General features: G+C 42.4%; 1 protein-coding gene across 4 annotated transcripts in view; it reads right to left on the bottom strand.

Moving 5' to 3' along the window:
* si:dkey-172j4.3 (diacylglycerol kinase delta) overlaps positions 1–13753 on the bottom strand; it is a 93038-nt gene that overhangs the window by 33452 nt on the left and 45833 nt on the right. For 3 of the 4 annotated variants that reach the window (XM_012922542.3, XM_012922543.3, XM_004563549.3), the window contains 3 exons: positions 1195–1305; positions 1005–1085; positions 194–298 (listed from right to left, as the gene is read on the bottom strand). In XM_012922542.3, the coding sequence (XP_012777996.1) occupies positions 194–298; positions 1005–1085; positions 1195–1305 (297 nt within the window). Of the gene's footprint in view, positions 1–193; positions 299–1004; positions 1086–1194; positions 1306–6880; positions 7001–13753 lie in introns of those variants that run through there. The other variant, XM_012922544.5, reaches the window with a different exon arrangement.

The raw sequence follows: 13753 nt of genomic DNA, 5'->3' as shown, positions 1-13753 counted from the left end.
ATTTATGTGAAAAACAGATGCAAGAAGAACTGAGCTGTGAAAGCCTGGTCTCATCAAAATTAATTACACACTCATGACTAGCTATTATCTAATGATAATCAGTTTGGCCCAGTTTACTCTCACGTCAGCCAGGAGAACGAAGGATGGGGCTGAAACATAACAAGAGCCCGACACAGAGATGAGAAGCACCAACCTCGTAGGTTTCCCACTTTTGGACGGATTTCAGCGCCGTGATCCAGTCCTCCATTTCCTTCCTGCTTTCAGCGCATAACATTAGTTTGCGAAATGGAGTGATCACCTGAGAAAGAAAGAAAGTGGAAAGCTTAGAAGAGAGCAAAAAACTTGACTCCAATCTTTGAATTTCTTGTAGTTGTTGAGCAATATGGCATGACAGGCTAATGGAAGCACCAGCTGTTCTTCAGATATATGTCCCCAAATAAAATTCTGAATTAAACAAACTTATTAGAAGTTATCAATCCTGAAGTTAATTAAGCCTGGTATGAAGACGACTTTTACTTTTAAGACGAATGTTCTCTGTTTCCGGATTGCGTCGCTCTTTTTCAGGTTTCTACTGCTTGGTGGTTAGCTAGCAAGCGTGCGCAAACAAGTTGCCGTCTTCAGTGCAAACTACGGGCAGTCTCCTAGAGACCAAAGCAATCAGAAGGTTTCTGTGCAGCTCTGTATACCCCTTAAGTTCAATTCCTACATTTTGCTTTAAACTTTTTTATAAGCCAAAATTAACATTACCTGTTATATTAAAGTGAATAACAAACACACCTTGCTAACCAGACAAGCTAACTTAGCTAACTAAATTAGCTGATTAGCAGTAATCTTTTACACTAAAAAACAGCCATGTCACCACCAAATAGCTGAGCTGGCATCCATTAAAATGGTCTATTTCTGACCTAGCATTAGTCCATGTAGGCTATTTTGTCATAATTTGCCCTTAGAAAAGTTTTAAAGGGCCACCTTGTAGTCAATTATAAGGCCTGTCTTGGGCTTACTGTGAAACTGTTGTTGATGTTCTTGGTGCTGGTCTCAGCCACACTGGCATCTGATAGGTCCACTTCATCAAAAATTAGGGACTAATGGGAGAAAAAAAACCCCATCAGCTTATTTTTTAGCCAGTTACATTTAAATAAAAATGTTACAGTTTAAGAGCTACGGCGGTAAAACGATCACACAGTTCTGTACCTTGCAGTCTTTGGCATAGTAGAGGGTCCTCCCTCTGAGTTTGAAGTACCTCCTCTTCCACCTCTGGAAGGAGCTTGTTTGCTTTAACAGGATTCCCTCCTTCACACTTTTCTGTAGTGAGAGAACAGAGACAGAGGGGATAGAAGGAGAGGAGGAGGAAGATAAAACAGACGTTAGCGCATCCAGAACCTCTGAATATCAGCCGTGACAGCTATTCTTCTCGGAGTTCACACGTAAACAGAAGGAGATCGGTTTGGATAGTGTCACTCGGATGGCTTGCTTTTGTCAAACAAAGACAGATAGAGCTGCACACATGAGCAGAGCGGTGTTGACTGGATCTGTCACGATAAAACAGAAGCATCAGCCCAAAGGCACCGCTGGGCTTTTTCTGTATTTTCACCCGATATGTGTGTGGATGAGATCAGGGGCCCAAAAACAGCACACTAATCTGTTAAAGCAGCAAATAACGACGTTTGATTTGGTTTGCAGTACACTCATGCAGCATTCAAGTCAGGTAGGGAAGCAGCAGGTGGGAGATGCAGTCATCCGTGGCCACGTAGAAATTATTACCACGGTCAGAACGTCAGAAGATCGAATGATTTCATTTGATACAATCGATCCGCTTGGCTGAAACTCATCACCAATTTTCCTCATCTCTGCTTAACATGCGCTCGTTCTTTCTTCCCCCCTGTTTGTGACTACATGGTGCAAGAGGGCCGAATCCCCCACGGGTAATCAATTTGAGACAGGACATTGGGAGGGGGTCGCCATGGAGATCCTCGTTTCTCGTAACAACCGCTGGCACATGCAGATAGGATCTTAAAAACGCGCAGCTCCCTGCATACCTGCACATTCATCACCAAATGTAGCAACAAATCACTAGATCTGCCTCCGTAACAGCCCAGAGGCTTCCACATAAAGAGAATAACCGTGTGCCTGCATGAGTCACCCGCATGTCATGGCAGAAAACAGCTGTATCACACACGTGATAAAACTGGAAAGAATTCACTTTCAAGGCATCTGTGAAAACTGCTACAAGCTCCTTTTTAATGTTTCTTCATCTTAACACTTTATTCCAAGTGTCGCACATGCCACGTGGACTTTTGTCATTTTGGAGGTAAAACTTCACAAAGCTGAAGAGTTATGGTAATGTGAAGTGCACATGGAAAAATCTAGGTGGATTTCATTTTTCTGTCTGTGTTCAGACAGCAATACCTTATAAATGCTTTGTGCTACCCTGATACACCAAAAGTCCCCATAAAGCTCAATGTCTCTTCTTTCCAAAACAGTTTGAATTTTGTGTCTAGCATCAGCGGTAACAGAGTAAAGGTCATTTAAAGAGCGCTTACAAGATATTTTTGCATTCATGGCATTCCATATACTCAGTTTCTTTGTCTTAATGAATAACTCAAGAACTATTCAAGATAACTTTTCAGCCAATAAGCCGAACCAGGAGGACTGCAGGTAATCACATCTTACCTTCCTCTTACCATTGTTTTCAGCAAATAAGACTTGCATAACAAACCAGTTCTCCAGGAGTTAAATTGTGTGTGTAAGTATGTCAACTTCCATCCAAGATCTTTTTCATTGCTTGAGGATACGGTCTGAAGATATTTTTCACTGTGAAATTAATATCAGTTTTCTAGGGGAGGTTTCAGGCGCTTTTCAAAAACACGTGTACGTTACTTTCCTAGTGAAAATTAACAAACGTCTCAGCTCAGGCATGGTTCGATGGCAGGTGGCTCAGCAGTCACTTGGCAGCGTTTCCATTTCAGAGCGGAAGTCTTCCCTTAAGGGAAATTGCAAACAGGAGCTTTCAAAAGTGAAAGTATTCAAATTTGATAATATCTCGCAGAGCAGGTAGTTGGCTATTTTTATCTTTAGTGGTCTGAGTGCAAACAAAAAGAAAAGGAAGAAGATTAATGCATTACGCTTCTAACATCTCTAGGGTTTGGCTTTTCATTCAGTCCTTATATTTCACCTTGTATCTTACGCCTCAAAATTATTACTTTTTGTTTATTTTTACTGATCTAAATGCATTTCTGTCATTCTGTGTTTGTCATGGGTTTAACGCCAGCTGGATGCCAGGCTCACAACAGAAAGGACTGCGTCTACTAGAGCAGTGGTCCCAACCCCCGGGCCACGGACCGATACTGGTGCGTGAGCCGTTTCGTACTGGGCCGCTAGAGTTGAGGCTTGGTGCGAAATTTATGGTTTTCAGGGTTTTTATCGTGATTTTTTACTTCATTTCTATCATTAAATCGGTTTCCCTGGAGAATTTCCTGTGTATTATAAATAAATCTTCTGTTTTTTGGTACCGGTACTGGTTTTATGTTGTTGTATTTATCCACGACACCTTAAATGCTGGTCCATTAAAATATTGTCGGACATAAACCGGCCCGTGTCGCAAAAAAAGGTTGGGGACCGCTGTTTTAGAGGAACTGAGCCAACCTAGATTAGACAGCCATTACTGTCAAATGGGATTATTTGATACAAAGATAGACACTGACATTTATATACTTGCTACTGGTAACATCAGTCTAATTGCCTTTTTCTGCACCACAGAGGCAAACCCAAGATAATAGCATCTGTCCACATTTTATATATTGATACCTAACATTTACTTTAAATATTTTGGTGCATTCAATAGCACATGTATCTACTAGTCCATGATACAGATGATTCTGACAGTTTCAGTCCTCCATAACTTCTGTTACTGCTTATGTTTCTCCTGACCTTCCTCTTTCATCTCATGCGATTTCTGTCTTACTTTCTCCGGCTATTTCTCTTAGCAGTAATGTCCTTGGCTGTGTGAACAGTGGGAGTAATACAAGGCAGAGGCACCGCCGAACCAGTGATAAATCTAATTCATCGCTCCACCACAATCTCATTTCTCTCTTGCAGTGTGTGTGCGTGTGTCTCCGTCTGTCTGTGTCAATGTGCAACCATGAGATATCCCGCCTAGTAATGGCGCATACAGCTGCTTGTGCTCTCAGTGTGCTTGTTTCTTTCTTAGAATAAATGTGCTTTCATACCCTGCAGGAGAGAAAATCTCATATTGTCACCATGTGAGAGAGAAAGACGGAGAGAAAAGGAAGCAGAAAGGAAAGGACCGATGGTGGGAACAATGACAGATAGGCTCACGGTATGGATCATTAACAACAGGAGATGCAGGGGAAAAAAGAAGTATAGCTGCGAGAGCGGTGAGGACTGAGGAAGAGGAACAACACAAAAAGAGAAAGATGCAAAAACTACATCAACCACAGGCTCTAGAGAGTTGACTTGAAAGAAAACCAAAGAGCAGACGGTCCCTTGAGGAAGTAGAAGAAAGAACAAAATGCACCAACAGGAAGGTGTAAAGGTCTCTTTCCACTGACCCACTTGACACTTTAGAGATAACGGTGAGGTGTAACCACCATGTTCCACCAATCAAGCTTATCCGTGGTTGCCACAACAATGCCGTCACAAACCGTCAGTCGAGGAGCTAATCAGAGCGGTTTTGTTTGACGAACGCTAACAGCATTGCAGCCCAGGGTATCAGTAAAGGACAACCTGAAAGTCAGACCCAACACAGAGAAACTCGTCAAGCCTAATGACCCCATCCCCAAACCAGGGCCTAACATTTGGCTAGGTTAGCTTACTATCCTAAACATCCCAAGCGCATGAAAAATGCAGGTTATATGGAAAACATTGAGAAATTGAGTTGATTTAGAGCTGGCAAAAGCTAACGTGATAAGCGTTTCAGCAAAATCAGATAAAGTAAAGTTCAGTCTTCTCCAGCAGATGTTCAAATGCAAATTCAATCGATTTGCCTACATTTGCCAATTTATTCTGAAAAATGTTTTACATGCTGTAACTACCATTCGTCCCTTCACCCACAGAGATATATTTCAACCCCCCATTTAACAACAATTAAAAAGCAACTTTTGCAAACCTTTTTTATCCACCGAAGGAAAAAAGAAAACCTACGCTCCTCTAGTCTGTCATTTCTTTCCACTTACCTTATAAGCAGATTGCTGCCCCTTTCTGAGCCTACTTCACTCGGAGGTCTCTTCCTGTTAAAAGCGAGTTCTTCCCCTTTGCTATCACCAAGTCCCTGCTTCTTAAAAGCGCCTTCAGACAACTGTTGTTGAATAAAACTCCATCTATCACTATCTGTCACTTGAACTTCCCACTCATTCACTTCTCTTTGAATTTCCGCTGTCCGGCTACAAGACCAAGCAACTAAATTCTTCAACAGTCACACCTACTGCTAGAGTTCGCGATGAGCTTAATTTTGTGTATTTAAAACCGAGCTACGCAAGCATCCCTGGTCTTCTGCTACTTATTAATTGCACTGAGTCGTCATTAACCTTTGATCACCGTGCAGAAGGAACTAGTCCCTACATTAAAACAATAAAGAGCCCGACCAATTTATCTTTCCCAGGTAAAGTTTCCTTAGCTTTCCTGACTGAGTCACACACCTGAGCACAGTGGGTGTCACACATGCCATAAAGCCTCTTCAAGCTAATTCAGTGTACGGACTATATTGAACTGCACACAGGAACATATCGGCAGAGCAAACAGCACACGTGTGTTTCACATATAAACAGACATATGTGATATTCAAAGGTCACAGTGTCTCCTCTCTTCTCCAGCTGAGCGATGTTGTCACACAGATCACTCTATTCATTAGAGCAAACTAATCACATCACAACAATCATCCTGGCACACGCACACAGACAAACACTCAGAGGAGGGCAGTGAAGTGGATATGCACACTGAAGCACATTAACACATATACTTACTCATCTGCGAAATGCACACACACACACCCGGAGCTTTGAAGGGCGCCCACATCCACACAAACATCCGACTGAATCAACCCTGATTTATTTCTCCCTTCATTTAATTCTCTAACAGACCACACACACACACGTCTGTCAGCCTCCGTCCTGCATGAAAGACTGACCTTCAGTGTTCAGTGTAAACACTCAATCAACAAATCACTGAAATTTGGACTTTCTCCCAGACAGCAGAGCGACACGAGTGACTCGACCAGTATTCTGGCGTAAACACAAAGACTGCTGCACAAAAACTTCCTGCAGTTTTATTTCCACTCGGTGAAATGAGCAATACCTGAGACTGTAGGAGAAGACGGACACGGCCAATCCCAAACAACCCACTTCTCTGTGAACTCCACACAGAAAGGCCAATACCTTAACAGTCACACCTACTGTCTGAGTTAATAGTTAGCTTCATTTCTGCAGCTGCGTGGACATGAAAAGGTAACAATATATGTTTGGTAGTTTGTTCTGGAAACCAGGAGCTGCTAAAGCCAAACTTTCACACCTATAAAGTGGACACAAATAGAGACAGAGTGATATTTTGGGGTTTCTTTAAAGTATCAAACTCTAAAATCATTGAAGAGAAAAGCTAACTGTCCTAACTTTTATGTCATTTAACTGTTTATCCAGTACTTAGTTACTTTGGTGTGGTATGAAGAAAATGTCAAGAATGATGTCAAGAAAAGTTTGTACTTTTAAACAAGCAGCAAAGAAAATGCAAAGAATCCATCTGACAAACTACAAAAAAAACACACACAGACACACACATTCCCACAGTCTAGGACTGGGCTTATCTGGCTGTTGGTGTTTGCCTCTCACACTGACCTCTTCCTCAACCAGCCGGCTCTCCTCCGCCTTACCAAAGTGAGCCGACTCCAGATGGTCCTCGTGGCTGAGCCACTTGTCGTCACCCTCCTTCCCTCGCCCGAACAACAGGGGCGCAATGCAGCACCCACCGCACCTACACAGCCCCAGCATTTCACTGAAAACCAGTCTTATCCTCAGGACGGTGGTAAGAAACTTTTACTTCCTTTCTGTGTGCTATCTGGATTCCTTCCTTCCCATCGTTTTTCCCTTCTCCTTCTTCTTATATTCGAATGCTTCCTTCTTTTGTCTACATAAAAAGTTTCACACTAGCGGTTCTCTCACACAATGCAATTCTACTTCCTCTCTCGCAAACTTCCCTGTGGCAGGTAACCACTCCCCCCTCAGGTGTGCATGTGTTTGAGCAATTTCCCCCACCCCCGCCTCAGACGTAACTCCTGAGAGGTGAGGTGGAGCGTGCAGGTGTGCGTCTGCGTGTTCATGTAAGGACAGGCCGACTTCCTCCAGGCTAAAAATAGAACCGGAAGAACCTGTCTGGTCAGCAGTGACAACACACACAGACACACACACATGGTAGTTGCTATTCCTGCTGATTTAAGGCATCAAATTCATTTTACACACACACGCACATATATCAAGATGACGGGAAGGTTAATGGCACGCCGCTGTGGTTATAAGAGAGCTGGAAACGTCACTGTGATCACACAAACTCACAAGTTGCCAGCCTGCGTGAGCTGTCCTGACTCTGTGTGTCTGCGTGTGTGTTTTTGTGTGTGTGTGTGTGTTGCTCTGCGCTGCCTACGCGCTGTCATCGGACCGCTTTCAGTGTCAGATCAGCATCTCATCTGCCAAGGCAAATTACAGCAAGCGTCCGCATTTGTGCGAGCGCATATGTAAGAGTGTGTGTGTGCGTGTGTGTTTTCTGCCACTCGGTATATCATTCTGCCTTTAATGAGCAGCAGCATGCTGTTCCCAGCAGACTCACTCAGTGACACCAGCTCCCTCTCCTCCTCTACTTGTCTTCAGTCCCCCCCTCCAGAACATTTTCCCACTGCTGATCTAATTCAGCATCAGGTCAAAGAGCTTCATTAGCAACTTTAAATGATTTTAATGTAACATGTTCTTATGTTCGTTAAAAATAAATAAATACCAAGGACAGAAAAGAGCTAAAGGAGGGACAGAAAGTCCTCTTTTACAGCAGGAAGAAAACAAGTTCCAGTCTTTTCTCCAGTGTCCTACTGCAGTCCGGTCGTTAAGTCACTAGGCCCAGTCACTAGCCGTGTGTTAACAACACAAAAGCCATATTAAACGCAGACTACTTTAGGCCCGGAAGTAGGATCCGTCACGTCATCACTGAACAACCGGATAACAGATAAGAGCCCCCAAAATATAATAAGGAGATACACTATAAGACAAAAAAGTACCAAAAGAACCTCCAAGAGCTGTTCACCCATAAAAACCCATGCCAAAATACAATTATTTTACTCGAGCATAAAATAATGCGCTTTTGATTATCGCACGTCTAGATACGATAGGAAAACACATCAAATTCTGTTAAGCACAGTAAGACAGCCTGGACCAATCATGCTTATGAGTGTAGTTAAGGCCTAATTTTGAGGCAGGAGAATCCCTGCAGTTATTTAAATGTTACGCTCATCTACTCATGTAGGCCACTCTCTGAGCAACATTAGCAGGAGTCCCATTTGTTTCAGTGAGACTGAACTGAGCTGGTAATGCACGAGTGCCCTCAGGTTGGACGTGGCTCAAATGCCATGTAATCTAACATAAGCAGCACCAGTAAAATCTAGCGGAGGAATTTGAAAAGATCATCGAGAAACAACAAAACAAAGACTTACTGATCACCCAAAGCACGTTAAACCACAAACCACATGTAACCACACCTCACACCATGGCTAACACTTCAGCCTTATAAGTGATGGATGGACAGTACAAATCTTGCCCCGTGAAATTCACAGTAATCTGTACGATGATGTTTTTGCTTAAAAACTGCAAGTGGCAGCTTCGACGTGCGGAAATCGACTGATTTCAGGCGTTGAATACACTGATAAACCAACCATGTGGGATCACGGGGCATCCTTGGTGGTGCCTTTAATCTGAAAATTCCCTGTTTGAATGACGTGTTTCCTTAAAGTTGTGTGCACCAGGCTTTCACGTATGTTTTTATCTGGGTGGGATTTATAGCAATGTAACATCACAAAAATTGCTTTGAATTCAAGTTTTGATTTTATTTCCTTCATCATTTATGGATTTTTTCCCCTTTTTTCATTATCCTAGAGCAGAGATGTCAAACTGGTTTGACCTCACGGGCCACACAGAGCCCATTTTACCTTCAGTAGGTGAAGAAAATCCCCCTTTCTGTCTGTGTAAAACTGTTTAACCATATTACATCCTCGTGACAGCTTCACATAAGATGAAATCAGCACAATTTCAGCAGCATGTCTCAGTTTTCTATTAAAATAATGCTTCTGTAGTAAATGAAAGAAATCTGTCAGCATGACTAAACTGTAAGAATTATATGTGCAAAATTTAATTCTTTATCTATTACTTAGTTACTTTGGTGTAGTATGAATGGCTATGGAGGAGATATTTACCAACAGGAATCTGTAAAAATACAGTTAAAAATATTAAATCTATGCACGCCTTCACTTTTTTTCAAAGCTGTCCAGTGGGCCGTATTGGGAGTCATTGGCAGGCCAAATCTGGTCCCCCGGGCCTTATATTTGACACCCCTGTTCTACAGTATCATTGATCACTCTTTTGTAAATACTGCAATAAATTTGGTGCAGAAGAATTAAAAGAGCTGCTTTCATTAAAAGAACAGATTTTTTTAAACAATCCCTGTTCAAGATGCCCAAATGTGAAGATTATTCAGCTGTGGTCTTACTAAACACTGATCAGCAGCTGTTTATTCATGAATAAACAGAACGCGGGTGCTTTTTTTCCCCACGACTAATTAAAACAGTCTCAGGCTGGCTGCTGCAGACACAGAACCACCTGGCCTTTCAAATATGGCCATGTTTTTGTAATCATGAGGCCACGCCGTCCCCGGGACGGACAACACCGGAATGCCAAATGCAGCTCGGCTCCCGTGTCACTGCCTTTGGACAAGCTGCGGTTATTTTTCTCCTCCAGCAGATGGCAGACTGAGAAAGAGATGAAGGGGGTGGTGGGGGAAACGGCGGGGAAGAAAAGGTGACGGGTGCACGGGGAGAGGAACTGCAAAGGGTTTGGAGTAAGGACCGAATGGAAACATTAAAGATGAGAGAAGGAGAATGGTGCAGTAATCTGCAGTACATTTGGCAGGACTTTAACTCGGAGCAGCCTCCCAGCTGTTTGTGTTGGCTTTTTAACACACACACGCACACACACACACACGCACACGCACACACAAACACGCACACACAGGGTTTCTCATGTGGACATGCAAATCCCCCTGTGCACCCAACAAACTCATGTTTCTGGCACCACCCAGTTGGAGTTCGACACACATCCAACACAGACACACATCATCAGGACAGACACACAAGCAGACATCTATGGAGGACCAAAACTGCCAATGACAGGAACAAGACGTGAAGAAATAAGGAATGACTCGACAGAAAAGCATCAAAACAAGTATTTTTTTAAAAAGTTACTTAAATTCATAGATTTGTTTTAAATTTCTTCTGCATTTGTTTTTTTAATGAATTACAAAAATAAACATATATGCCATGAAATACATTTAAAATATTATATTTATAATTTGGTTTTTATTTTATTTTATTTATATTACCTTTTTTTTAAAAATAATTTAAATAACTATAAATAAAAATGGAAAGTAAAAATAAAATTTTAGCATAACAAATAATTAAATAGATGTATTTTTAAGAAATGTAAATTAAAATGTAAATAAATGTAGCTACACCTTATTTTGACATCTATATATTTTGTAAGTATTTAAAAGAATAGACCCTCACTGGCCAGTTTTTTAAGTACAACTTTTCAACTGGTCACTAACACAAATATCTAATTAGCCATTAACGTCACAGCAGCTCAGTACACTGACGCATGTGGACGCAATTAAGACAAACTGAAGGTCAAAACCAGCATCAGAACGACAAAGAAAGGGGATTCACAGTGAGTGCCTTTGAATGTGGCATGGTTTTGGTGCCAGACGTGCTGGTTTGAGTATTTCAGAAACTGGTGACCTGTTGGGATTTTCCCCACACGACCATATCTATGCTTTACAGAGAATGGTCTGAAAAACAGAAAATGTCCAGTGAGCTAAACGGTGGGTGGGTGAAAATGCCTTGTTGATGTGAGAGATTAGAGAAATCTTATTGCAATGAAGGTATGCAGAAGAGCAGCAGCAGAAGACCACACCCACCCACCATTTACTCCACTCTGTCAAGAACAGCAAATGTTTTCTTCAACAGTTGGATGGTAGGGTCAGAATTTGGTGCAAACAAAATGTAATCATGGATCCAGCCTGCACATTTTCTTGGCATATGGATGTGCAGCCAATAAATCTGCAGCAATGCAGTGTGATGCTTTCACCTCAACATGGGACAAAACCTCTGAGGAATGTTTCCAGCAACTTGTTGAATCTATGCCACAAAGAATGGAGTTCAACATGTAACCAGCAGATTGTACCTAATAAAGTGGCAAGTGAGTGGAATTTCAGGTATTAAGTCGCGTATTTATTTCTACATTTATTTTTTTGGCATTTACAGACTTCCGTAGGCAACCTGGATCACCCCAATGCTGTAAAGCCCCACCCAGCCAGCACTCAGAGGTCACTAAAACAAATGCAGCGTATCATTAGCACATAACAGCTGACCCGGGTCTGTTGTTGTTAATTATACTTATTTTCTCTCTCGCTCTCTCGCCGTCTTTATTTTCTATTTTTTTTGCTTTGTGACATTTGAAGTTGGTGATGCAAAGGCATGTGGGGTTGCCACGGCAACAGTTCGACTTTCAAATCAACCTTGAGCGTTGGAAATTTAAGGACCAGCGCGCAAACAGACAAAAAAAAAAAAAGAAAAAAACAAAAACAGAACTTGCGCTCCTTTTCACCTGGACGTTTTCTCTTCAGTTAATCAAACAGGAAGTAAACTAGGCTTCCTATGGGTGTGTGTGTGACGTTTGTGTGCGTAAGGTTGCGTTACCTCACCGTCCTTAATAACTTTCATTATGCAAGCAATTTTATTAAACGGTGCAAAGAAACGCGGTTAAACAGATCATTTGAAATAGAACAGCTTGCATCATCTGTTATACATAAAAAACATCTGACCACACACACACACACACACACACACACACACACACACACGCACACACACACACACACACACACACACACACACAGAGGGAGAGTCAGAACAAGGCGTGGGAGGACTTTGCACCATGGCGACCACATCCTCTCTCATGTACCTCTGTGTGTTTATTAATAGACACAAACACGCCAGTGATATGTGCAGAAAGCAGCCAGAGAGAAACTCTCGTACACTCTGTCGTACTTTAGATGGACAGATGGAGACAGCCAGACACAACACACACACACACGCACGCACGCACGCACACACACACACACACACACACTTTCTAACCCTCTGACATACACGCATGCACACATTTCTTCAGGTTTAGCCCAGTTTTCACATTTTTATGTTAATGTGTCTTTGAAAGATCATCCAGTTTTTGGCTTCTGCCCGTGAGGTTTGTGCACTGAAGGACACATAATCTGCTGCTGGTGATGGTGACAGGAGGAGGAAGAGAAGGGGGGGGTTTCCCAGGAGCATATGGACCAAATCTGGCCCTGATGCTGTATAATCCTCGCATACATACACACACATAAACACACACAAGCGAACAGATAGGTCTCTCAGCCAGAAATAGACACACAGTGACAGAGAGATGGAAAAAAGGTGCAAGGCTCTCATAATGTGCCGATGCGATTAGTGTGCTCTTCCTGTTGTTTAGATTTGTGATGTTAATCACTCTGGTGATGGTTTTTTTTGTTCTGCTGTCGTTAGAAAAGAATTATGCAAATAAAAGTTTTACATTTGGGTAAGACGAGAGGAGGTTGTGATGTAATTCAGGTAGGGGAAGAAGGAGAGGAGTGTAAAGACAGGAGGAGGTAAGCCAAGATTATCTATATGGCCATGCATGTGTGTGTGAACGCACTGGTGATTATCCGTGATGATCACACCGTGCTGTTTAATCTGGTCTCAAAGCATCCAAAAAACGTCAGATTGGGGGGATGTGTGCACGCCTTTGTGTGTCAGTACATTCCTGTGTGCGTGTGTCTCCGGGGGACCCAGTGTGCATGTAAATGTGATAAATTTCAATAAATCTAAATAATCAGGGTGTCCATGTGAAGATGTGCATGATGTGTGTGTGTGCTCTCAATTCCTTTTCCTCTGGCAGCTTTACCTCAGACGCACACATACGCGCGTGCACACATGCAGACGTTACACTGACTTATTTAGTTTTGTAGAAGCTCTAACTCTAAACCACATGTTCACCCTTTAAATTAATGATCTGAATTAATTTAATGAAGGAAGCAAAGTCCCCGCAGCTTGTGTTTTGTGCACACCTGCTCACACATGATGAATTATCCACCCCTGCAACCTAACCTTCGCTTTTGGTGTTCGCCACAAAAGCCAAGCAACGTTTGCCTCCGCAAAGATTATGCAGAGCCGTCGCCACGCCGCAGCACACAGGTGAATGGAGGCCAAGTGACCTGAAAATATTTCAGCCATGGATTTCGCCTGATGCTGCTTCTCGAAAGTCACCATCAGTAATCAGAGCTGTATGACCCAGGTTTGCTTTTAGAGACTAGAGGGAAAAATGAGAGAGCAGGGAGAAAACTAAATGAAACTGCAGACTTCCTTTTAAGTTCTGAC

This window comes from Maylandia zebra, linkage group LG3, assembly GCF_041146795.1.
Source record: "Maylandia zebra isolate NMK-2024a linkage group LG3, Mzebra_GT3a, whole genome shotgun sequence".
NCBI lineage: Eukaryota > Metazoa > Chordata > Actinopteri > Cichliformes > Cichlidae > Maylandia > Maylandia zebra.
This window is presented reverse-complemented; position numbering and strand designations above follow the sequence as displayed.